The following is a 26,255-nucleotide window of genomic DNA, read 5'->3' as shown; positions in this document are numbered from 1 at the left end:
TTACTGAGTTTCCCATATTTTTTAATCAGACTTTTTTTTCAAGGCACATTTTTCTTTCAGGCGGTTATTGTAAAAAACGTTTGTGCCACATTTTTTACAATTTCATTATTTATATTTTAATGTTTCACGATGCATGTATAATAATAATAATAATAATAATAGTAATAATAATAATAAATATGTACAGAAACAAAACAAACAAACAAAGCGGTGTATAGAAAGAAAAGCGGTTTGCAGTGAACAGAAGCTACTGATTAAATTGTTGAAAAGATAAAAGAAACTTAACCCGCTTTGTTTGACTATGTATCGGACATTATTTTTTAATAATAACACCGAACTATTTTTAGTGTTTGTTCTTAAGTTTAACATGCGCATAGTAATAAGAGGAAAATAAAAAATATATATTTATTATTTAGAATTTGTCATGAGAAAATAAAAAATTTAATTTATGCAAATCGCATGAACAATAATAATTGACTATTGCATAATTAATTGTCAGGCTGGGTGTGAATCTGATGTTCCTGCACCTTTTTTTAAAGTAACTAATTTTTTTATTGGACGGTCATGTAAATAAGAAAGAACATTTTGTTATAAAAATAACGAGCATAGCTATATAACATATACAGTACAATATGGATTTTAATATCGTTGTATCATATCAGCTTTAATAGAATGATATATCAACAGCCTTCTAAAACACTTTTACATACCTTCTTTTACACCTAAATTTTTAATTTTTTGTTCAAACCAATCTGTTATAAGAAAATGAAGAGTCCCTACATTTCTAATGCTTCCTTGTGATTCAAAAAATTAGAAAAATTAGTAAAGCTACTTTTTTTTAGCTTAGTTAGAAATAAACTTACTGTTTTTGTGTAAGAAAATTAAATAATTTGTATAAAAAAAAATGAAATGACGTAGCAGTCCAAAACTTTAGAACATGTTAAGAACATTCAAGGTTTTGCTAATACCAAAAAATAATGAACTTTAAACATTAAATTGATTAAAATAGCTGAGGGTGGGGAGGCGTTAGAAGGGGTTAAAGGGTCCTGCTACGCACAATAAGATGGGTGAGGATATCAAAATTTTGCTAACAATGCGTTATTAAAGCCAAAACAAAACATCCATAATTATTGCTGACGCATGCATTCTAAAAATATTTTTGCATATATTTACGGGCCATTTGTTGATTTTATAATCCATTTTTGTTTGAGAGACAAAAGCATTTAACCTTAGGTTGGTTTGCTTAACAAAGTAGATAAATTGAGTAAATAAAGCCGATAATAGTTTCAACAAAGTAGATAATAGTTTCAACAAAGTACCAGGAAAAAGGCAAGTTTTATATTGTCGCGTATATAAAAACATTTTTTCATCTCACATTTCAACAGTTCACAAGTGCAAGTGTCAATATTTGATGTTTACTGAAATTAAAACACATTAGCAGGCACATTAGCGCGCTAATTGCTTCCGTTCCTATTGTTACTTGGCTTAATGTTGGAAAAAAAATTTAACACGTTATGTTTTATCTACGTCTGCTCGAATTACTTTTCGATTTTTTTAGTTTTATCATTGCAATAAATAATTTAGTATATAAAGAAACATGCACTATTGTATGGTCGTAAAAACACTGTATAATATAAAATAAAAGTAAACGCGGTTACGACCCAAAAAGTGTTGAATAAGTTGCCTATATGTTTTCAGAAATAATTCGTTATTTAAGTTTCTTTGCAAGTAAATGGCTTTGTGAGGAAATTTATGGACTTAAATTTCAGTTTTGACACTATTTTAGTCATTCCATATTTCTTCTACGAACAGGCAGATTTTGGACATAAAGGACGCTTTAGGGTCAATCTTGTGCCCTTGGGTTTTTTCACTGCCATCCGGATATCAAGAAGTGAAAAGAGCCATGGGGACGAATTTGCAATGACAGACTTCCAGTTTTTTGTACATCTTTTTAGCGATGTGGGTGGGAGGGGGGGAAGGGGGATTCCTTTCTGTCAAAGATTACATGAAATGTGAACCAAAATTGTTAGTTTTTTTACATCATTTTAAAATAGCTACATTTTATACATAAGTGAAGAATATAACTTTTACAAAGCAATAGTACAAAAACTACCTTCTTTTATACAAAATCTTTTTCGGTCAAACCAATTTGTTATAAGAAAATGAAGAGTACCTGCAATTTTAATGCTTCCTTGTGGTCCAAAAAATTAGAAAAATTAGTAAATATGACGAATTTTTTTTAGCTTAGAAATATCCATTCGGAAATGCTTAGAACTAAAATTACTGGATAAATTAAAAAAATAACCTTTAGCGTTAGCTTCATATTTTTACTTGTAATTTTTCCTTTACATCACCTCTGTAAAATTCAGTGGGTTTGGAAATTTTAAACGTAAATAATTTTTTTTGATATTAGACCATATTTTACCATATTATTATTTCTAACCTTGATTTTATCCTTTTCTCGTTAAATTAGTCTTTTTGTTTATCCTTGTTTATTTTTTTGGGCTTTCTAGATAATACTTCCCACCAAGATTTAAAATGTGTCCCATTTTTCACATGCGGCCAATGACACAGTGATGTGATATACCGCGTTCTCACGTCCTATAAAAGTGATTTGACACATTGTTACAACACATTGATCAGGTGTTACACATGTGTTTTCGTTTCGACTTGTCAAATACCACGTGCACAAGGGAAGATAAATAAATGTACATTTGCTTGCTTAACCAAACAGATGGTGTAAACAAATATTGAATTTTTCTGTTTGTTAATACTTTTCATTGAGTGAAGCCGATAAATAACAAATTAGGGAAGAATTTGCATGGTGTTAATAAATGCTTCTTTAGGCGTGTCAACCGCCATGCTTTTAATAGCCTCATTATCGACAATTAAAAACTCATTCTCTTGCCCAGGTCTCTGTTTTTTATAGAAACCCAAATGCGATTTCCATAAAAAGCAAGGCGCGGTTAGGCGAACTATTTTATTCACATTTGACTGATGATCTCTGCAAAAGCAATCGTGAATATTTATGTACATCTTTTTTAAGTATAAATACAAAAACAACAACTATAATTAGAGTGGTCAGACTAACGTTGACAAAATGCGCAAGGCTTCAGCTCCTATTTTTATTAGCATGTTTGACCGTAATGAAGACAGATTTGAGTTACACGAAGCCGTATTTGCAGCACACAAAAATATTCTAGGTTGATCCTTTTCACAAAAAAAAGTTAACGTTCTTAAATATAACACTGTTTTTATTACTCATAATTTTATATTTTATCCGTTTGTCTAAATTGAACAAGATGAGAATATATTACACGGAGTTATACTTTGTTAAATAATCGTATCTCAATGACACTAACATTTATCTATACCTTTCTTCGTTTCAACGAAGATAAATTTATGAAAATTAAATCAAAGGTGAATAAGAAATGGACGAAGTGATGTGGAGATTGCCATGGTAACAAGTAAAACGTAACACTTGTGTACATCGCTTTTTTAATCGATAAAAGTTACTTGTAAAAAAAACGTATTCTTAAACAACGAAATTGAGGCCTTATCTATATAAGGTTGTTTTTTTTAATAATGCAAAGCAACCACAGTATTATTGGGACGTTTATTATGTAGTATAACCTGGACTTTACGTTCAACGCAAAACATTTCTTGTTAGGATAGAATGTTTTTCACATTATGGAGGGAAAAGATTCATCGATGTTTTTCTTTCTTTCCCGTGCTAAAATTGACACCTTTGGCGAGAATTTCTCCTCTGTAATATCCTGTGTATCTGACACGAAGCAAGAAAAATGGGAGCAAGGGGGGTTAAAAAGTACAAACTTCTTGATAACGCAAATCTGATTTCCCTTTCGTAACATAAGTTTGATTATCGCAAGATGGAAAAAACACAAAAATGATAACACTCTTAAGGGTGACCTCTATAAAAATAAATATATTTTGTTTCCTAATTGTAGTAGTAATTCATCATAATAGAACTGGCACGTACGCAACCGGTCTGGATAAATCTGATTGTTGCGTTGTTTGCGGCCAATGACGTGTTGTGTTTTCCGACGAATAAGTAGGTGGCGTCGTGCTTTCGTGATTAGCTTTCGTTAACATGATGTCGTTACTTGAGACTTGCGTTGAGTGGCGATTTTCGTCAGGGGAAGGGTATCTGGCCTGTGAATGAACCTGAGGGGCACTGGCCGCTGGCACGGGGCTGTATTGACTAGTGACGTTGCTATAGTAACTCTTACTGTTCATATAGTCGGTAGCAGGGCGGTACGTATTGGCGTTGCTGTCCGTCATAACAGGTGTTCCATTGGGCGAAGTCATTGTGACTGTGGTGTAACCACGCCCTCCAGCGGTCGGAGAAGGGGTCATGCTACTCAAACTGTAGTTTGAGTACATCACTGGATGATACCCTGGACTTATAGCAGCTGGGTAACCATAGCCGGGACTCATTTTGCTGTACATGTCGGGACTAATGCTTGATATTCCATAACCCATCGATTGTTGGTAGGCCATGCTGCCGTACTTAGGATCTATACCTGGCATCATTCCTGCATTCATATTTGGATATGACGGGTATAGGTCTTTTTTTAGCTGTTTCGGTTTCCGCCTTTTTGGTTTGTACTTGTAGTCGGGGTGCTCTTGGATGTGTACGGCACGGAGACGTTTCGCTTCATCTACAAAAACGATGACTTCGGTTAATTAAATCAAACAAGCAAATAAGCAAATCAAATACTTGTCATCGGAGCTGTGTCAACAATGACGAAGGAGTTGGTAAACAAATAAATTCTAATATTTCGTTCACCAGGCTAAAGAACGCGACAACAAAGCAAATAAATGACACAAGTTAAGAAAGCTCAGGCAGTGAACGATTTCAAATACGAAAATGGTTATCTTACCTATAAACGGTTGCTTCTCGACCTGCGTTAAGCACTTCCACTCTGCCCCAAGTCGCTTTGAAATCTCCGAATTATGCATGCGAGGGTTTTCTTGGGCCATTTGTCTTCTTTTACCTCGCGACCATACCTAAAAAATAAAAAAATATATATAAAAAAAACCACAAATAAATAAAGTGTTGTTCGCAATCAGGATTGGTCGATATCGTGGACATTATTAGCGACGATTAAAAAAAAACAACAAACGTACCATAAAAGCGTTCATCGGTCTTTTCACATGGTTAGGATCCATGTTAACCCCATGAAGCGTGGTGGTGGCTGGTATGGAAGGGGACGACCTGGGCGGTTGTTGTGGCACTTGCTGCGGTTGAGCGGTTTGAGTAAGTTGTGGAATATGTGTTAACACGTCTTGCTTGACTTGTGCAACCATGTTATTCATCTCAGTCTAGCTAGAATATAAAAACAAACTCACAGAAATTAAAGAGTGGACAGCGGATGAAAATAGCATTGAAGAATCCACTTAGCGATGGATAACTTTATAATAACTAAAAGTTTATTTTTATTTTTACTTTGAATTCGTTAGATCTCTCCGCGGTAAGGTGTTTTCGATATATAGTTAATATGGCGCGTAATTAGTAGGAAATGAGTTTTTCTTTCGCTATCGAGAGTGGAGAAATATATCTCCCTCATCATAAAATAACATTACTAATTATTAACGATGAAAACAAAAGTTCCACTCGTGACAGGCTTGATGTTTTGCAGTTTTTTTCCGAAGAAATTAACTTGACTTTATGACAGTAACAATATGTCAAACAGAACACATGGTTTCATGTTTCAACAACCAAAAAGCTGACGATTTTTGAATTTTGAATTTTAGGTTCCCGCCATTTCTTCTATCCACGATTTCGAACAAGAGTAAAGGGATTGAAGTGACAGATTTTCGTATCTCTTCTCAATTTTTTTGACTATCTTACGATAAAATGGCGGTGCTAGCGATGAAAAAAGTGCGTGAACTCCTCCTCTTTCAAACACGTCGCTATAACATGTGAGAAGTGTGTCCGTCCACTTGAAAAGTTCAGCCTTCGTGATTTTCCTTCCTTCACGCGCATAAACCTTATTGACTTATTTATTTATTAGTTGATTACTCATCCTTTTTTCTTTTTTTAATTTATTTTTAACGAATATCGAAAATCCTTCCTACAAACGAAATATTTGTACCTTGTCGTGTTGCGACGAAGATCTTTTAGACTATCTTTTTAGAAGAAAATCAAAATTTTCGATATTTTTTCTATATAAAGTTTTGCACAGCCTGTGCGGAAAACAAATCAAATATCTTGTTAAAAAAATGAGAAACGTTTTTGCAATAAGGTTAAGAAAAACTTTATATCCGTAAAATAAAAGTAAAAACGAAAGAACATCTTGTGAGATATTTTTCTCGAACAAAGAAATGAAATAACATTATCTAAAATAAAATATTGTATATAAAAATAAAAGACACGCATAAAAGAAAGCTTTTTCTGAGAAGTTTTTTTGTTTTAAAATCTTACAATTAAAATAGAGAATCTTTAGAGATAAAAAAACATCACAAAAGGTAGATTTTTTACAAAAGGGACTTTATAATAATTACAACTTAAAAAAACATTATTCTTTAAAACCACTTACAATAACATAACATTATTATTTCAATGCAATATAAAAATCTTTACCTTTCTTTATGGGCAAGTGTTAGTTGGAGCTTTTAACTTCTTTCTTATGAAACTATATATCGTTACTGATCTTTTTTATGCTCTAATGGAATATCCATTCATGAAAACAATGTGTTATCGATTTCGAGCGCGTTTTTTATTATATTTCCTTTATTGACAGCCCCGTTGCTGTTATATTACCGCTAAGTAAATGACTTTTAAAATCCCGCCTGTCTATTTAACTTTTTTGCTATTCACGCACTAGTAAACATTACATTATTATCATGTTTTGACGTAAATATGCATAATTAACACTAAAACAATAGAACACGTTCTATTTTTCTTAAATTAATTATGTTAATATATGCGGTTGGTGTGGATAATAGCAGAACTAAATATGCAATTAAAATTGTAACATTTTCCAGAAAAAAAAAGTTTAATTTTTTATTGGGAATTTTTTAACACACATATCAAATCAAGGATTTATAATTGCAGGCTAAGAAAAACTTGTTGATGTAGAGTATTGCTATTGAAGGTCGTGAAACAATAGCTCCAATTTGCTTAGTAAATAAATAATTCTGTTGATTTTTATAAGTAAGACGGATGCGCGAAAATGAATACAATTTAAAAGTCAAGATGCCGTGTCTCATGCTATCCATCACAAAAGACTGCCAAACATAGCAGTGCAAATTTTATAGAATTTTTGATAAATCATACAATTTTAAAATTATATTGACTTTCTCTGCAAATGCAAGGTGGCCACATGCCTGATTCAGAGTGTGAAACTGAAATAAAAACAGCATGTCAATATAATTAGTATATTTTAATTTTTCAATTTTGTTTTTAACTTTGGAACAGATGCCATTTTATTTCTTGCACATGCAATTCCGTCTAATCAAATCTTCACGCTTTCGGGTGTTTCGGATGCAGTTTTCAAAGAGGGAAGTCATAAATAATAAAACATTATGATCTACCGCGCACTTTGTATATTTCAATCATTTACAGTCTGTGAAATAACAGATGTGAAACAAAATTTAACCCTAACTTGATTCATTATCTTACTTTTAGAATGAAAATTGAGTGAAAATTTTAGGATTTTCAACGCGTGTAGCTAGAAACTTTTGATGTAACACATTGCTTTTGTGATATTTTTTTCTGTGCTATAATCTCAAGTATACTTGTGATTTGCTATATTTTATTCATAAAAACTATCATCTTATTTTTATTTCTTCCATATTCCATGCATCACTTTTAGTAACGTTCTGGAACCACTTGAGCTTTTTTTTCGCTTTAAAAAATACAAAAAAGGGCGCCATTTATAAAACTATTTGCATCCCAGAAAATGATCTGGTGAAATGTCAATTTAATTGACATATTTTTTTGAGAAAAACGTAGACAGAATGATGTAAAGCTTTTAAGCGTACAAGCTTTATCGTTTCTTCTTGGTAGAAACATGTAGTGAGACAAAAATATACGATTTATTAAATTGTTCTAGGTTTTAGGGTTGTCAAGGAGTCATATAAGGATTATCATTCTAGTCTTATTTTGGAAAGACTTTCCGGACACTGTCTAAAAATAGCACGTTGTTTATTTTTAAAGCGGGTGTTATGGTGTCAAAATAGTGGTGAGGAAGTTGCTTTTTCCGTTTTTAAGATTTTAGTCAGGTTTTATGTCATCATTGAACAAGATATCAAATTTCAAACAACTCGAAACTCGTTAAAATATTTAATATTCTTTTTAATGAAAATCTTTTTTCTCCTTCAATTTTACACTAAATCTGTTAGTATATTATAACTGGCTCAAAAAAAAAAAATTATAACACAAACACACCTTAAACGTGGTCATTTTATTTAATTCTGAAATGGGAAAAGAGTTAAAGAAGGACCGATGGCCTTGAATGCAGGGCTATCGGTCAACCTCGCTCCCAGGACATGTAGCGGTTTTGATATGAAGATAAAAGACATACGCTATTTTGAGATTGAAGGAATGTTATTGTTATATTGTCTTATATTGCTTTTAATAAAGTTCTATTTTTTTTCAACTACTCATATTGGTTTCCATTTCGTTTATGGAAATCAAGAACTATTGTTTCAAGTGTTTTAAAATATGGAACAGGTTCTAATCTAACTCTGAAAACAGGAAAATTTAAGGACGTCTCAAGACTTTCTCGAAGTTTGCTATTTTTTAAAAATAAATGAAGAAAATAATAATAATAATAATAATAATAATAATAATAATAATAATAATAATAATAATAATAATAATAATAATAATAATAATAATAATAATAATAATAATAATAATAATAATAATAATAATAATAATAATAATAATAATAATAATAATAATAATAATAATAATAATAATAATAATAATAATAATAATAATAATAATAATAATAATAATAATAATAATAATAATAATAATAATAATAATAATAATAATAATAATAATAATAATAATAATAATAATAATAAGGATGTTCCTAATTGGATTTAGGATAGCCTGACATCTTTTTCGGATAGCCTGCCATCTTCATAGGATAGCCTGCCATCTCGTAGGATAGCCTGCCATCTCATAGGATAGCCTGCCATCTTCATAGGATAGCCTGCCATCTTCATAGGATAGCCTGCCATCCTTGTCGGCCGCCGTTAACATTTCCACTTGTGTTTAATAATGGTTGACAGTCTGGCGGACCATCTCTGTAAGAGGATGCTTGTTTAATAAGCTAAGTATAACCTATATGATTAGCTAGCTAATCATATAGGTTATACGGAGACTAAAGTTTTTCTAAACTAATAGCTGTATTAGTCCTAATTACGTGATTATCTAAACATACATATTGAGTTGTTGTTATGGTACTATTAAATATATATAGCTAGCTACATTGAAGTTAAAAATACAAGACTTATTGCTATGGTTAGTTTGAGTGTGTAACTTTATAGGTGCCTGGTGTTGTGATAACTTGACAATTGTTTAAAAAATAAATATATAGCTAATAATGACCCTCTTGTCTGTAGCTAGATAGCACAGCCCTGTGCTTTAGAGAAATTTAACTTTATTAAACAAGGTTAGCAAGTCGAAAGGTGTGCTCTGTAGCTTTAGCTAGCTGTTCTTTTTCATGACTGATCTGGAAAAATTAGAAAATTCTAACCTGCACATCCACGAATCTAGATAGCTAGCTAAGCATTATCTTAAATCATTTCATACTTTTGAAACTATAGCTATATGATTCACAATAAATATAATTACGATAATATGTTATTCAGGGCTTTGACTATCATGTGCCCAGTCATCTTGTCTGCCTCTTTAAATATGCCTAAATTTTCTAAACTAATTCTGTTACACTAATTCTGTTACAATGCTCCTAAAGCACCACATAAGAAAAATAGTTCACTATTTGTCTGTTTGCTGAAGTTATATTCTTGATATATATTCATGTTTAGGAAATGAGTCTCAGGATGCTCAATCACATATATGACCTATATCGTTTAATTGTGAAAAAGAGATTATTCTAAAGCTTGTCAAAACGCAGTTTGCGATGAAGTTCCAGATATATTTAAACTAAGCATAGGCAAAATATTCTTAATTTTTTTTAGAATTCTTCTTGTCAATTTTTTTACTACATTCTTAATTTCTTTTACTTTGGGATAAAAGTTTCAACTCAGTTGTAATTTAAGTGATAAAATGTTTTACTTTGTCAAAACAATTTGTATACTGTGACAGTAAAACAGTAACAGAAACTTTGTAGATATTGTTAAAATATTATCATTTTGTGTCTGTTTATAAATTATGGAAAGTTTGTCCAGTAATTATAGACCTTGATAAGCTTTGATTACGCATAATATAGGATCTGCTAGTACTATTTCTTCTACTGGTAGAAAAGCAGGGTGTTTTGTTAAGGTTTTATTAGTAATTGTTTACGTTTGAAATTTTTTTGTCCTTTCACTTGGAAAACTGCTAGAATTTTCTTATTTCGAATTATTTTTTTAACATATTCTTGTAGTGCATTGTAAAAAAATTAGATAATCTAATTAGATAATCCTAGATAATCTAACAAGAACTTACAAATACTTATAAATTGCTTATATATATATATATATATATATATATATATATATATATATATATATATATATATATATATATATATATATATATATATATATATATATATATATATATATATATATATATATATATATATATATATATATATATATATATATATATATATATATATATATATATATATATATATATATATATATATATATATATATATATATATATATATATATATATATATATATATATATATATATATATATATATATATATATATATATATATATATATATATATATATATATATATATATATATATATATATATATATATATATATATATATATATATATATATATATATATATATATATATATATATATATATATATATATATATATATATATATATATATATTCTTAAAAAATGATTTATTACAAAAAAGTGTGTATAAGTAATTTCTGAAATTCTTTATGCGTATCTTTCCTATTATTGTATGTGTAGCAGTGTTTCTTCACAAAACTTCGGAGTATTACACGATCAATCTAATTTTTCAAATTTTCTCATCAACACTGTTTATCTAAAAATTGGATGCATGTTTTCTTTTAATGAGCAAAAAGGTAGTTGTATATATCACACTAAGCAATGATTAAGAAAACTGACTATTTGAAAATTAAATTGTTAAATTGGATTGATAGTGTCCTTAATTGTGGGCAATTTTCTGTGAAAGCATGGTTAAAAATTTTTTTAAACCTCTCATATTTCTAAACAATTTCACTTTAGAGTTCATAATATTACCTGATGGGAAGCACTGAAATGAAAAAGGCAAGAATATGTGCAATCTGGGGATTATCGATATTTCAGGTATGGAGTAACTTTTTTTTCACCTACTGCACCTTTGTAAGAGTGTACACAAACTGCTTTGTGGAGTAGTTAAAAACAATGTTTAATCACATTTCAATGTGATTTTTTAGCACATGTTTATGTATCCAGGTAAATGGTGGCACCTTAGTGTAAATTGAAGCTCTCTAATGACAGCACAAGTATACCGATGTAATTTATAAATTTAAAGAAATGGATCTAATTTATAGGTTCAAGGTATGTATAACGTATAAATATATTACAACACGCTAATTTATCAAAACTCTTTTATATGACACCATGAAACATACAAAGTGCGTCACTGCATAGTGTTTAGTTTTGTCCAGATTTTGATAGATGATTTTATATTTTAGAAAAACTTAATGCTGTTTTACGAGAAAGTCATATCTGCAAAAGAAGAAGAGAATAAAGAAAAAACTCTACAATATTTTTATAGTTTATTGAACTTTTATCACTGTAACGGAATGATTATGTATCTTTATATCACACTCCCGATAGAACTTTTTATTGTTTGTTAAAAGCAGTGGTCTGTATAATAATATACAGGCCTCTGTAATATAATATACAGACTATATACAAAATTTTGCAGGTCTTCCAACATCATTAAAAAACAAGAAGGTCTAAAATTAGTAATTTGAACTAGTCGATAAAGCCTGTGGAAAAATCCACTTAGACAGGATAACAAAAATGGGACCGTTATTTAAATTTTGATGACGTCAGCTAGGATCTGTCAAGAGACAAAATGTTTTTTCTTGGAAATTTGTTTACTTGTTGCCTTTATGGTGTAGAGCTTGAATAGCTGATTTAAATAATGTATAGGATCATTTGTTTTGGACAAACACTTAAGGAGATATGAGGGTTTAAACATTTTGCTGACCTCAGCAAAAACGAACAAATATGCAAAAAATTATTTTAAGAAATTTGTATATTTTCTGATGACGTCATCGACCCGTCTCTTCCGAAACGGATTGGGGACCCAGGTTTGGGAAACTTACCCAAATTGCTCCAAGGTGGTCCTTAGTTACCCACGCGGTGAAAAATTTCCAAGTTATTTGGCCTCAAAGTTTTAGGTGCAATGTAATTGCTTCATTAATTAATATACTTTCCTTTGACGTCAACATTATGTTAACATCAAAGTTTAGTACTTTACAGAACAAATTTATAGGTGATGTTTTATAGACTTTATCAAAGAAAGTAGTGAATATAATAATCCACTTTGCAAAAATGACAGACAGACACACGGAACTGGCGTTTTATTACAGAGATTGAAACAATGTCAGCCTGGGTACTAGTTTTCAATTATATTAGCAAAACAGTCAGGGTACGAGTTTGCTGAGTTATAAAAGCAATGTGCAAAAACATAGCGGGCTATCCGAATTTATTAGTGAGTTGAAAATGTTATCGGTCTGGGTACGAGTGTGTCGAGTTAAGATTAATATGCGAAAAGATGTCAGGCTATCCGAATTTATTACTTAAAATTGAATTATGTCGGTCTGGGTACGAGTTTGTCGAGTTATAAGAGTAATATGCGAAAAGATGTCAGGCTATCCGAATTTATTACTTAAAATTGAATTATGTCGGTTGGGGTACGAGTTTTCTGAGATATAAGAGCAATGTGCGAAAAAATGTCAGTCTATCCGAATTTATTACTAGGATTAAAATATCGTCGGTCTGGGTACGAGTTTGTCGAGTTATAAGAGTAATATGCGAAAAGATGTCAGGCTATCCGAATTTATTACTTAAAATTGAATTATGTCGGTTGGGGTACGAGTTTACTGAGATATATGAGCAATGTGCGAAAAAATGTCAGTCTATCCGTATTTATTACTAGGATTAAAATATCGTCGGTCTGGGTACGAGTTTGTCGAGTTATAAGAGTAATGCACCAAAGGAGTTATTTAAAATAGAATTCATAATGTCTGGGCACGACTCTTCTGCGGAGATATAGAATCAATGCGTGAAAAGATGTTACGCTATCCACCTTTATTACTAAGATTAACATGTTATCGGTCTGGCTACGAGTTTGTGAAAAAATCAAGCAGGGCATCTGTATTTTTTCTAACATTCAGACGGTGATACGAGCATCACTCTGGTACAGACCAGTTGAACAGGTCTGTACCAGAGTCGTGACCGTTTCACAACCCAAAACCCAGGGTTGTAAAAATTATAAGATTTCTCTGCCTAACCTAAATTTTTCTTAAAAGGACGCCGTGTTCGGTAAGCATAAACCACGTGACGTCAAGAAAAAACTACGACTTCTAGCGAGTGAAAAATAATGATGGCGAAACCAAAACAGTCTAAGAAACAGTAGATTTTTGATTTCTTTAATGCTTTTTAGTTTTGTGCATTTCAGTAGCTATATTTGAAAATTTTTGTGTAAAACTTTAGTTTGTTAGACAGTTTGTACGTCTTTAAAATTTCGGAAAATTGGCACTTTTATTTATGTTTTTACAACGCAATGTAATGCAATTTTTTGGCGTGGCAAGGACATGTAAACAGAGAATTTTGGGTTGCCTGACAAAAATGAAACTATGTTACTCGGTGACGCACACCAGATGTAGCATTACGGAATTTCTTTTAATATGAAATAACTTCTTTGCACTTAACTGAAATGGTCAACATGTATATAAAATACGGACAAAAAATTCCATCAGTTAAAGCGTGGTGATCATATCGTAATGATTGAGATTCCGGGGCTCTAATTCGTAAAAATCAAAAATGAATAATTTGAGTACAAACAGAATATATACAACTAATGTAACAAAATTATTTGTTTAGTGCCAGTGCATAATTTCTAAAAAACTTTCAGATCAGTTAAGCTTGTCAGCATATTATTAGGTTAAATGGTGATCCCGACATGTTACGAATATGTTTAATGCCTTTTATTACAGACTACAATTCAATTCATGGTGACTATTACTTTTCAGATCAAAGGCTGTAAGTCTATGCTCCCTATCTTAATAATGGTCTGTCTGTCCACACGAAAACATTGTGCTAAGAAACACCAAATGCGATATGTTTTGAGGACTGACTAGTCTAGTCGTAATTTGTCTGTCTCTGCTCAAACGCTCCGCTGAGTTAGAAAGTCGTGCTACGGAAACACGAATATCAAATGCGATAAATTTTATCCAATGTGTCGGGATTGGTAAATTTAAAGGACGGACGGACATGTGGATTTTTCCACGGGCTAACGACTAGTCTCTTTAATAATAGTCGTATTTTGTTTGAAAAAGATGCGCCGCAGCTTTATTTCGGAAAATTTCCGCAGAACGCGATTTTTGCGGATTTTGTTTACAGAATTAAGGTAGAATCAAAAGAAAAAGAAAAAAACGAAAACATGTAACGAAGGTCATTTTGGTTTGAAAGTGGTGGTGTCAGGTTTGTCGATCTCCTTTTGTACTTTTTTTCTTCTTAATACCACGTGTTAAAATAAATACGGTCGACCCAAACGCCCAGGGAACTGATAAAAAAGTTTAGGACGTCGAAAGTTCGAGATAAAGGATAGTCGAGTTATCGAGCGTCGAAGACCTTCTGAAGTTCGAGATAAAATACTCGTTTAGCCGAAAACGAGGAACAGAAAAAAGAAATATATATATATTGATAGTAGTATGTGATTGTTACTAAACTTACTTCTTTCCAAAAAAGCTTAAAGTATTACTCTGCTTTCTCTAGGCTATATCCAGTTCGTGATGAAATGATTATTATTATTATTTTTATTTCTGAATTTATATGCAGGATGAGTATATCAGTAAAAAATACTGTTATAAATATACGTCCTGTGAGCTGAAAGGACCGGAAAAATAGTTCCACAAAACGAAAATTTGAGATAACGGAGTTCCAGATGTATAACATAATTTTGCCTACAAGAGATTGCAATGACTAAAAAAAGTATTAATATCGATCGGGATTGTATATCATCTCGTTCTCTAGCCATGTACAGGGTCTGCTAAATTACGTGCCTTACGTGCCCTCGTGGTTACGTGCTTTATGTGTCTACGCGCCTTATTTTCGCAACGTACTTTATGTACTTACGTGCCCTAGTGCTTCTGCGGTAATTGGGATTTTATTAATAAACCTTCACGATTCGAAATAATTGGGAAATTAAGGGAAATAATTTTTGCGAAAGATGAATCCTTTTAAAATTAAGGCGTTGAAATTTTGCTGTTCAAGGCTTTTAAAAAGATTGTGAAGGTCTCATTGAAGTATCAACAACAACAAAAAACACGTGATTTTCCATTGACTCAGAGTAGACTAACAACGCTTACTACTGGATTCTTTAGCAACAACGAGGAGTATCCAACAAAAAGAATTATCACACAAAAATTAAGGCATGTAGGCATGTGAAAAGCTGAGGCACGTAGCCACGTTAAGTAACTACAACTTTTATAACAGTCATGAAAATATATTCCACAAAGAAAAATTGCTGAGTGATTTTTTAGCTAGACGGAGCAACGACGGGCTGTTAGGATATAATTTTTTGGAAAATGGTATCTATTTTGCATATATAGCATGTTCGAGACAGTATACCTGTACCAAGCGCTCATCCCATTGTTAACGACAGGCTATTTCCTATGTTTCTATTTAACCGAAGTTGCGATAAATTTTATGCGCGGCATTTTTTACCTCTTTTTTTACCTAACTGCTCAGCTTTGAGTATATTCTGAAAAATATAAAAGGTTGGTCAACTGTTTTTTCCATGACGGTGTACCAACGGGTTGTAAACTGTGTTTTTATTTCAGCTAAAATTGTGGGAGAATAAAACACCATAATTTTGTGTGTGCTTTACTTCATTCCTATACTGAAGCGCTCAACTCTGCGGGTCTTATTAAGTACTTTACTGGGCGTTCCACGAAGTGTCACACAGCTACTTGTGGCTGATCCCGGCGTTTAAAGCTCCCCTGCTTCTTTATAATAGCTGTATACGTCTGTTTGTCACGCAAAATGATAACCGCAGTAGCGAAACATATAATGCGGCAAATAAAGGACGGGCGAGTTAGTGAATTTACCCACGGGTTACCGACTAGTATAGTAAAAAAAATCAAAGAAACTGAGGTTGTTGTTATGATTTTAGGTCAAATGTTGGTTAAGAAGTACCCGACAAATCTCTACATATCATGGTCTGGTTTAAATAGAATTAGTAGTACACAACAATAACACAATCTTAGTTTTGAAAGGTATCAGAATTAAAAGCTCCCAAAATGTGCTAAAAGTAATCTGCGAAAAAAAAGTACTTCAGCTTCTTGATGGGAATAGAAAACAGACTGTCAAACTAGATATATTTGACACAATATAACGCCATTGATAAAGTTGTTTTCCAATACTTTGGTAAGTCATGACTTTTTAATATGACGAAATATCTTGTGAATGTAAAAATGTTATTGACTTAAGGATTCAACTATCTAGTACGTTCTACTTACTACACTACTAAGGACCAATAATAGACAAATTTTAACATACAAAATGCTAACTCCGGTCGGGGTATTTTTACATATATACTTTACAAGTAGCTATACAAAATATTGAGACCTAGATATAAACAACTATAATATTTTCTCAATATTTGTAGATGAAACAAATTCAATCATCGAAATCAAAAGTCTCTAGTTTGCAAAATTCGCGGCCATAGCATTATCATATTTTATTTTCTATTTTAACCGCGGTGATCAATTACGGCAACTCGCCGCGTTAACGCAAAATTAGTAAAATCATACTGCTAATCACAACACAAAATGTCAACCTCCTCCCCAGGGCTCTTCTTCACTTTTTGATAATGGAAACAGAAATCTGTTAGAAATAATAAAACATTGTAGGTCTGTGTACCGAGTTTGTTGAGTTATGAGAGAAATATTAAAAAATATGTCAGGCTATCCGATTTTAGTATTAAGATTAAAAGGGAATTTAGTGTAAATACCAGACTATCCTGAATTAAGTAAGTAAGTAAGTATTCATTTATTTATTTGTCCTAATAGACTGGAGACCATTTCGATAGGATAATATCTAATAGGTAAGAATGACCACCAAACCAAGTTACAAATTTATAATTACAAACTTTATATACTCATAAATAACGATCGATATATGCAACAATAAAAGGATTAAATGTTAAAACTACTATATGATGAAAAACAATAAAACTTGACCAGATACTTTAGATGACCCAACGACAGCGTAGTGAAAAATTGTAATTGATATTGGGGGATGTTTATAAAAGGCGAACAGTGATCACGATATTGGCGTAAAATTAAATATTATTGATATTTTGAAAGTACATTACCATCATCAACGTTTTAGAACTAAAGTGAAAGCACAGTATTTTTAAGTAAGAAGTATTTTGTGTCTTTGTGTGTCTACGTGTGCATTTATTTGTAAGATGCATAGCCTGAGAGCAAAGAAAGTCTGTGAGGCTTTTAACCTTTACAGGGGGAATTATAAATTATACTTTATAGTGGGACATTAAAGCCATTGCCCGAATTTTAATCTTAGTGAATCTGATGTGGAGATATAAGATTAATGTGGCAAAAGATGTCAAGCTATTCGATTTTATTATTAAGATTAAAAGTTTATCAGTCTGGGTACGAATTTGTCGAGTCAAAAGAACAATGTGCGTGTAGATGCCAGGCTATCCGATTTTATTATTAAGATTAAAAGTTTATCAGTCTGGGTACGAGTTTGTCGAGTCAAAAGAACAATGTGCGTGAAGATGTCAGACTATCCGATTTTATTATTAAGATTAAAAGTTTATCAGTCTGGGTACGAGTTTGTCGAGTTAAAAGAGCAATGTGCGTGAAGATGTCAGACTATCCGATTTTATTATTAAGATTAAAGGTTTATCAGTCTGGGTACGAGTTTGTTGAGTCAAAAGAGCAATGTGCGTGAAGATGTCAGACTATCCGATTTTATTATTAAGATTAAAAGTTTATCAGTCTGGGTACGAGTTTGTCGAGTCAAAAGAGCAATGTGCGTGAAGATGTCAGACTATCCGATTTTATTATTAAGATTAAAAGTTTATCAGTCTGTGTACGAGTTTGTGGAGTCAAAAGAGCAATTTGCGTGAAGATGCCAGGCTATCCGATTTTATTATTAAGATTAAAAGTTTATCAGTCTGGGTACGAGTTTGTCGAGTCAAAAGAGCAATGTGCGTGAAGATGTCAGACTATCCGATTTTATTATTAAGATTAAAAGTTTATCAGTCTGGGTACGAGTTTGTCGAGTCAAAAGAGCAATGTGCGTGAAGATGTCAGACTATCCGATTTTATTATTAAGATTAATAGTTTATCAGTCTGGGTACGAGTTTGTGGAGTCAAAAGAGCAATTTGCGTGAAGATGCCAGGCTATCCGATTTTATTATTAAGATTAAAAGTTTATCAGTCTGGGTACGAGTTTGTCGAGTCAAAAGAGCAATGTGCGTGAAGACGTCAGACTATCCGATTTTATTATTAAAATTAAAAGTTTATCAGTCTGGGTACGAGTTTGTCGAGTTAAAAGAGCAATGTGCGTGAAGATGTCAGACTATCCGATTTTATTATTAAGATTAAAAGTTTATCAGTCTGGGTACGTGTTTGTCGAGTCAAAAGAGCAATTTGCGTGAAGATGCCAGGCTATCCGATTTTATTATTAAGATTAATAGTTTATCAGTCTGGGTACGAATTTGTCGAGTCAAAAGAGCAATTTGCGTGAAGATGCCAGGCTATCCGATTTTATTAATAAGATTAAAGTTTATCAGTCTGGGTACGAGTTTGTCGAGTCAAAAGAGCAATGTGCGTGAAGATGTCAGACTATCCGATTTTATTATTAAGATTAAAAGTTTATCAGTCTGGGTACGAGTTTGCCGAGATATAACAACAATCCGCGAAAAAATCTCAGGATATGGAAAGTTCAACGGATTAACCTGTCAACCCAAATAATTACTCTGCATCTTCTTCTTTTAGCACCTTGACTTTGTAAACGAACACAATGGATACTGAAAAGAAAGCATATACACTCAGAAACCGTGTAAGTTATAATATCTTACATTCTAATTATGCAAATAATTACCAACCCAAAGTCACTGCGTTCTCACCCGTGTGTAGGAATTTACTCCCATAATATATGTTGCTCCAAGAGTTACTATTATATACTTTTACTGCACATTACATTGATACACGAGGTATTTTAATATGATCTTTGGTTGTTTACCTCAAAACCTCCTAGTTGGAAAAAGGTAATAAAATTATATACATCTAAGTAACCATTGTGTCATCATCCAGTTTTTAAAGTCTGTAACATTACACAGAGGTAACCTTGAAAATAAAAGGAATATAAAATACCGAAGGTATGTTGAAAATGTTCTAGACTTTATATGGAAAAGTAAAAAACATAATAATTCATGTTCATGCAGGATAATCGATTTTTAGTACGCGATTGGGAGGAAGCCCTTGAAGATGGCCACAGATTTACTTTGCATCAAATCGACACAGTAATCGGTGAGTATTTAATATTTGATTTTTTCTTTAACATTATTCAGGTCAGGCAGGAGATGGGAAGAGGGAAAGGAGGGGGAAATGACCTTCGGACATACTTTAACTTAGTAACAATTAGTAGCCGACCCAAAAAAGTTTAAAAACTTTCCAGTCGGTGGTATGCCACGCCCATTCTTTAAAAGACCCGTGTATCTGTTTCGAATGTTTTGATATAACAATGATTTTCGTCGTTGGAGTTCTATAATTAAGCCTTATTTTTTTATCTCTTATTCACGCCAAGGACGTTAAGGATTTTGTGGATTTTTTTTAATTTTCAGCCAAGCAAACAATGCACTAAATAAACGCTATATCTTATTAAAAAGGCGCATGAATTTTTAATTTTTTTAACAAAATCGCGCTCTAATAAAAGGCTCAATTATGGCGCTAAATATAAATATCAAAAGTATTAATATAGTTACTAATACGGTGTCACGGTACTAGTAACTATATGCGACCGCCTTTGTTTAAATAGAATGAGTTAATATGTCAATCAATAGCAACCGACACGCATGAACTTGCCCAACTGTGTTACTTTCGCCGATAACAACTAATCATCATCGACGAGAAATCGTCCCTAGGTAGCAACTGATGGAAATATTTATCTCAAACATTCATGCTGAGTGAGTGAAAATGACTTCTCTAATCCAAAGAGTACCGTTGTTTTGACCGCGAAAACAATAGATAAAATGGCACGAAAATTCCACACCATACGAAAAAATCGGAATGATATCGAGGAAAATATTGCGCCCTAACCGACTGGTGACGGATCAACTTCAGGCAGTCGATTAAGTTTATTATTTTTAGCAAATATCTACAAAATTGAGGAATTATGATACGCAAGATTATATCTATTGATCTGGTATAGAAGCTGTTTACTAATTTTTTAATTCTTTTTATCAGGCTATGGTGTCTTTGCAACAAAGTGGTTCAAAAACGGAGATGCTTTGCTCAGCTACAAAGGAAGTTTAGTTAGTGCGACGGAAGCAGATGATCTCGCAAAAGAGTACGGAGAAAATATTTCATCCAGATACCTTTTTTATTTCTCTGACAAAAATAATAAACTTTGCGTCAATGCAACAAATTCTAACTGCATGGCAAGATACGTCAACGACTCACCGCAATGTTTTTCGAACTGTCGAATGGTAATAAAGCATGATGGTGAAATGCCACAGATATGCTTAGTCGCAAGTAAAGATATCGACGTAAACGAAGAGCTTCGATACGATTACGGTGATAAAGGAAAGTATTTACCATGGCGGAAAAGTTCTAATTATTTAAAGCCTTTGAAGCTCAGTTTAGAAGTTCAAGAAAAATTAAAAAAACAAAAAGCGGCTACTGCGTCCAATTTTCATCTACGCATTTTCTCCCTCCACCTTCAAGACCTAGCTTGTTCAATTTTGTTAAGTTAATTTGCTTAATATCATTTTTCCATTCTCCCACACGCTTTGGTTCCATATTGAAACGGGATGCAGCAGCTGTTATTTATAGAAAATTTCCTTATTTTACCGATGTATCAAATATGAGAGATTGTATTTAGTTGTATTTATGAAATTTTTATATTATAATAGAACCAATAAAAATTTCATTTCAAATAAAATACCAAAACGATAACAGTTATTGATTTTTTCATATACTTTTACTATCGTCTCGAGTAAACGCCCCCTTATGAGGGAGGGGCTTATTTTAGAGGGGGTGTCTAGTAGAGGGGGCGTTTATTTGAAAAATGACTGAAAAGGAGAGCGTCCATTCGAGGGAAGAGGACAATATATTCGAAGCATTACGGTAACCAAAAATTCACTTGTAAGTCAATCCAATCGAATCATAATGGTCAGGAGCGAAAAAAATGTGTACTCAGAAAATTATGACGCTTATTGAAGATTGCGCCTTTCCTATAGTCGCTTATTAAAGACGTTGGTATGGGTGCTTGACAAGTCTTAAAATAATAATGTCATCAATATCTAGGTCGACTTTGCAGTTACTGATTCAAAGAAAGGAAAATTGCAGGCTAGAAACTCTAACGAAGATACCACTAAGAAGAATTCTCAAATCGTTTTTTGTAATACCAAGGTTTATGACGATTCAAGTAAATCTTATACTCATAACAATATTGAGCTGCTGCTTGGGTCAAAAGAAGAAAAAAGAGAGAACAGAATAAAACAGGTAGTGAAGAAGGACCAATCGAAAGTTTAAATGCCCTGTGTGTGATGTTGAACAGACTTACATCACAAGACATTTAAGGCAAAAGCATAAGTGGAGCTGGGAAAGTGCTGCACCAGCCTCTAGTCAGTTTTTTAGTAGCACACCAAAAACAGGCAACGAAAAGTTAAGTAAAATTGATAAAAAAACTCCGAACTATCATCGCAAGAGAATGTGTTCTGTTAAAAATTGCATGATGGTGAGGACAAACCTACCTGATCACGTCATGAAACAACACAATATCCCAAAAGGTCCTTTATATTATCATTTGCTGAAACAGGCACCCAAGGTAGACGCCCCTTTTATACAAGGCAATGTTTCCGAATCTCCAAGAAAGTCTTTCTCGGAAGTATTTTTAAATAGAACATTGGAAAGCACTGTATCAACTTCAACTGCACCTATTAAACAGTTACAACAAAAGGCGAACGAAAATGACGTAGAGGAATGCTTCGTGCAATCTGTTCAGATTCCAGTGAATAATGATCGTTGTTGAAAACACTGCATGCAACACCAGAAACGAATCTAGTTCTTTTGGTAAGGAAAGTGAAAGTGAGGAAAGTGAATTTGAGCTTGTTGATGAAAAGAACGAATCTGTAATATATAACCTTGCTAGTAACGTGGAAACTTTGGTTACAGACTTCATATGCTATAGGATCGGCCCTGATAGACAGAGAAAACGTAGGGCAGTTTACCTGACTGCGAATGAAATACGACGTATATTCCGTGTTATAGAAGTAAAGGATGACCTAAGCGTTGTTTTCAGAAATGGAGGTAATGATTTTCGGGATAAATACATTACAAAGCACTGTCAAGAAACGGAAAAAAACAACCAGTATCAAAAAGTATTTATATAGTCTAATAGACTTTTGCGAATTTTTTATCGCTGAGGAAAAAGAAGTAATGAACAGCAGTCATCAAGACATTACAACGTTTATTTCAAAATTGCGGTAGTGGAGAAAAATTTTTAAAGTGCAAGAGAAATTGGTAAAATTTGAGCAGATGACAGACGACCGAGAAATGCTCATTGATCAGGAGCAAGTAGGAAGATACCTTAACAGTAACAAGGGAGCAAAAAAGGGTGAAGCCATACTAAAACTTTTAAAGGAAGACAGGATATAATCTAACTCAGACGGAGTATTGCGCCGAAGAGATTATTTATATGCTGTGATTCATTTATCAATTGCACAGAGATCTGGTGTGACGGCCAACCTCACAATGAATGAATATTATAGGGCAGCGAAGCTTGATGGAAAATGTGTAATAAATGTTTGGGACCATAAAACACTTGACACCTATGGCCCAGCTAAAATTATCCTTAATGAAGAAGAATTTGATTTTTTGACAACATACGTGAAATTTGCCAGACCACAAACTTTACCAAAATGCGAGTATGTATTTTTAAGTTGGTCAGGAAAGAAAGTGTCACCTGAGGACATTAGTAAACGTCTTCATCTTCAGTGGGACAGAGTTGGTAATTTTAATGATAAATGTCCTCCAAAAAATCTTTCAGCAAATATAATTCGGAAGTCTGTTAGCACAGCATTAAGAGAATCGGAAAGCTGTAATTTAAAAGATGCCGCCACGTTGATGACACACAGCATGAGGACAGCAGAGGAACACTATTTCCTAAGAAATATGGAGAAGTCTTCCTTGGTTGGGTCAACAGCAGTTAAAGAACTTTTCCAAGCTGACAAGTCAAACGAAGCAGCTAGACAAGAAAGCAAAAGAAAAGTGTGGTCAGAACAAGAGATTAAAGAGCTGAAAGAGGTGTTTCCTGTCAATAATGATGGGAGTTCGTCGGAGGTAAAACAAAAATGCGCAGCTGTACCAACTCTAACTGCGTCACCTAGACAGGTTTATGACAAGTTGCGTACCGAAAAACACCACCATGTGCCATGAAGCGAAAATCACTGTTTCCGAAACATGATTTAAAATTAATTTTAATGCATGGAAAAGAACTAATTGAAGGTGGAAGCTTAGATGAAAACAGAGTGAGGACTCATCTAGAATCATGTGGGTTGTTCGAGAAGTACACCTTCGTTCAGTTGCGCACTCGAATAAATTACGAGAGAAAAATCTACAAAGAAAAAAAGGGTGAATTTCATAATACATATAGCTTTATAGTTTATTTATGCTTATAGTTTGTTTTTGATAATGCTATTTGATACTTGATACTGCGTCAATCTTATTGATTCAAAGGAATTTCCCTAAAATTTCAATGTTTAGTTATACCTTCCGCTATTTTAACATCGTTTTAAAACTTCTTCACTTTTAATATAATTTAGCTCTTCACCTTTTTGATGAAAACTGTGAAATAAAATTCCAACAACGAATGTCGATTATCGATAAGAAAATGTAATGCTAGCAACTACAAACAGTAACAGCTTGCTCACATCCAGCAAAGCTAAGAAGCCCATGGTTAAAAATTCCCAATGACTAACTCTTTTATATTAATCTCCTCCGGTGAAAATGTAAATTTCGTCATTGTACACTAATAATTATGTCAGTGCTGTGGCCAGCAAAATGATTTTTTTTTGTTCTCCAAAGTATGTTCGTACAGGTTTTTTCTACTCCAAAAAGTCATTTCATCCTCTCCTCCTCAGGCAGCAGTGTATTTTTACCCTATGCATGCCGAAGTATAGGGTGTCAGGGAAGGGGAGGAGGGAGGAGAGAGCCAAAACTGCCCTACCCCCATAACTTACCTTGTCTTGGGTTAGAAGCAATAAAACGTGATCTATGACGAGACAATTAAAACTAATGCTTCAAATTATGACTGTCAGCAATAACTTTTGCTGACGTCAGTCTGCATATTTTGATAAGATATATGTTTTTAAAGATCCATTGTTATTTAGAAAATACTAATCGGTGACCCGTGGAAAAATCCACGGTTCGCATGCCCTTTATTTACCGCAATTCATGTTTCGCTACTATGGTTATCATTTTACGTGACAAACAGACGTATACGGGTATTAATTATGATAGAGATTATATTCAAATAAGCACTGTGTTAGGGCGCGATATCTTCCTTGATATTATTCGGGTATGTAGTTGAGTTTTCGTGCACAGCTTAGGTGCCATTTTATGTAGTTAGAGTATCTTGCCCCACTCCGCCCCCTTTCCCCTTTTAAACACATTATGTTTTTAATTCGTTGTACTGTTTTTAAATTGCTTATTTTGTGTTCTTCAACATATTTGCATTATCATGTTGCAAGAGAAGGTCTAGACTTTAAGTCGACTTCACTTAATCCGAGCATTTTACTGATGTAAATAATTCCGGCGCGGCGACTTTCCATACCAAATAGGATAAGTATCTTGTCAATTAAAGTCTTCATAATTGAACAGAATATTTCGAACGGTTTCTCGTTCCTGTAGTACTTGGGAACATTTTCTCTCCTTAACTTGAAAATAAGTCGTTTATACTGGGCCTTAGTAAAATGGAAAATCATTAATCGCCAAACCGAAATCCTCTCTATAACAATAATATACGTTGTCTATCTGTGTTAGAAACGGTTGCACCACTGCGTTATTTTAGACTATCCGATCAGTAATTTCTTTGTTCATGATGACAGGCGGACAAGCAAGCATAAAATGCAGGGATATATATGTGAAGGGCAAATTCATGCGGGTTTTTACACAGGGGTGGGTCAGCGTCCTAATAAAAAGGAAACGCATCGTTGCATTAAAAAATACACAAGATATAATTGATCGGTAATTTTATAAAAACATAGGTTTCATAGTTATGACCTAAAGCGCAAGAAAACAATAATCAAGGGGCTAACAAAGACTTTCCCTGTCTATTGACTTGCAAAAGACTTTTCCACGATTCCGGCGCAAAACTGCTGATACCCAATACAGTAAACATTTTCTCTTGCCATATGTGAAAAAAATTAGAGATGGCAGGCTATCCGATATCGTCAAACGGCAATTTGTTTCCGCGGTTGGAAAAAATAATTGGATCAACGTATTACCAATAATAATTATTGAATCAATTATTATCACTATTTTTAAGTTAGAGGAAATCAATA

The 26,255-nt window shown here is 32.8% G+C and overlaps 1 protein-coding gene and 1 long non-coding RNA gene across 4 annotated transcripts; one reads left to right on the top strand and one right to left on the bottom strand.

The window, feature by feature from the left end:
* Window positions 1-3,195: 3,195 nt before the first annotated feature.
* Window positions 3,196-6,813, bottom strand: LOC130614273 (protein SOX-15-like). The gene is made up of 4 exons (XM_057435695.1): window positions 6,608-6,813; window positions 5,152-5,350; window positions 4,905-5,031; window positions 3,196-4,682 (listed from the first exon to the last, which is right to left on the bottom strand). The coding sequence occupies exons 2-4, from the start codon at window positions 5,338-5,340 to the stop codon at window positions 3,979-3,981; spliced, it is 1,020 nt and encodes a 339-aa protein (XP_057291678.1). The 5' UTR covers window positions 5,341-5,350; window positions 6,608-6,813; the 3' UTR covers window positions 3,196-3,978.
* Window positions 6,814-8,974: 2,161 nt separating this feature from the next.
* Window positions 8,975-12,036, top strand: LOC130614524 (uncharacterized). 3 transcript variants are annotated; one of them, XR_008975897.1, is made up of 4 exons: window positions 8,975-9,290; window positions 11,438-11,518; window positions 11,629-11,752; window positions 11,890-12,036. It is a non-coding gene; the product is annotated as an uncharacterized LOC130614524 (long non-coding RNA). The 3 variants fall into 3 exon arrangements; XR_008975896.1 differs by having other exon boundaries at window positions 8,975-9,505; XR_008975895.1 differs by lacking the exon at window positions 8,975-9,290 and having other exon boundaries at window positions 11,049-11,518.
* The last annotated feature ends 14,219 nt before the right edge of the window (window positions 12,037-26,255 follow it).

Source organism: Hydractinia symbiolongicarpus, chromosome 11 (assembly GCF_029227915.1).
Source record: "Hydractinia symbiolongicarpus strain clone_291-10 chromosome 11, HSymV2.1, whole genome shotgun sequence".
Lineage (NCBI taxonomy): Eukaryota > Metazoa > Cnidaria > Hydrozoa > Anthoathecata > Hydractiniidae > Hydractinia > Hydractinia symbiolongicarpus.
Note: the sequence above shows the minus strand (reverse complement) of the source record. Positions and strands in the feature narration are given on the sequence as shown.

Coding starts and splice junctions, on each gene's coding strand:
- LOC130614273 (XM_057435695.1), bottom strand. CDS start 5,340: ATGAATAACATGGTTGCACAAGTCAAGCAAGACGTGTTAACACATATT. Junction 5,032..5,151: donor GACCGATGAACGCTTTTATG/GTACGTTTGTTG, acceptor TTTATTTTTTAG/GTATGGTCGCGAGGTAAAAG. Junction 4,683..4,904: donor CGAGAAGCAACCGTTTATAG/GTAAGATAACCA, acceptor TCGTTTTTGTAG/ATGAAGCGAAACGTCTCCGT.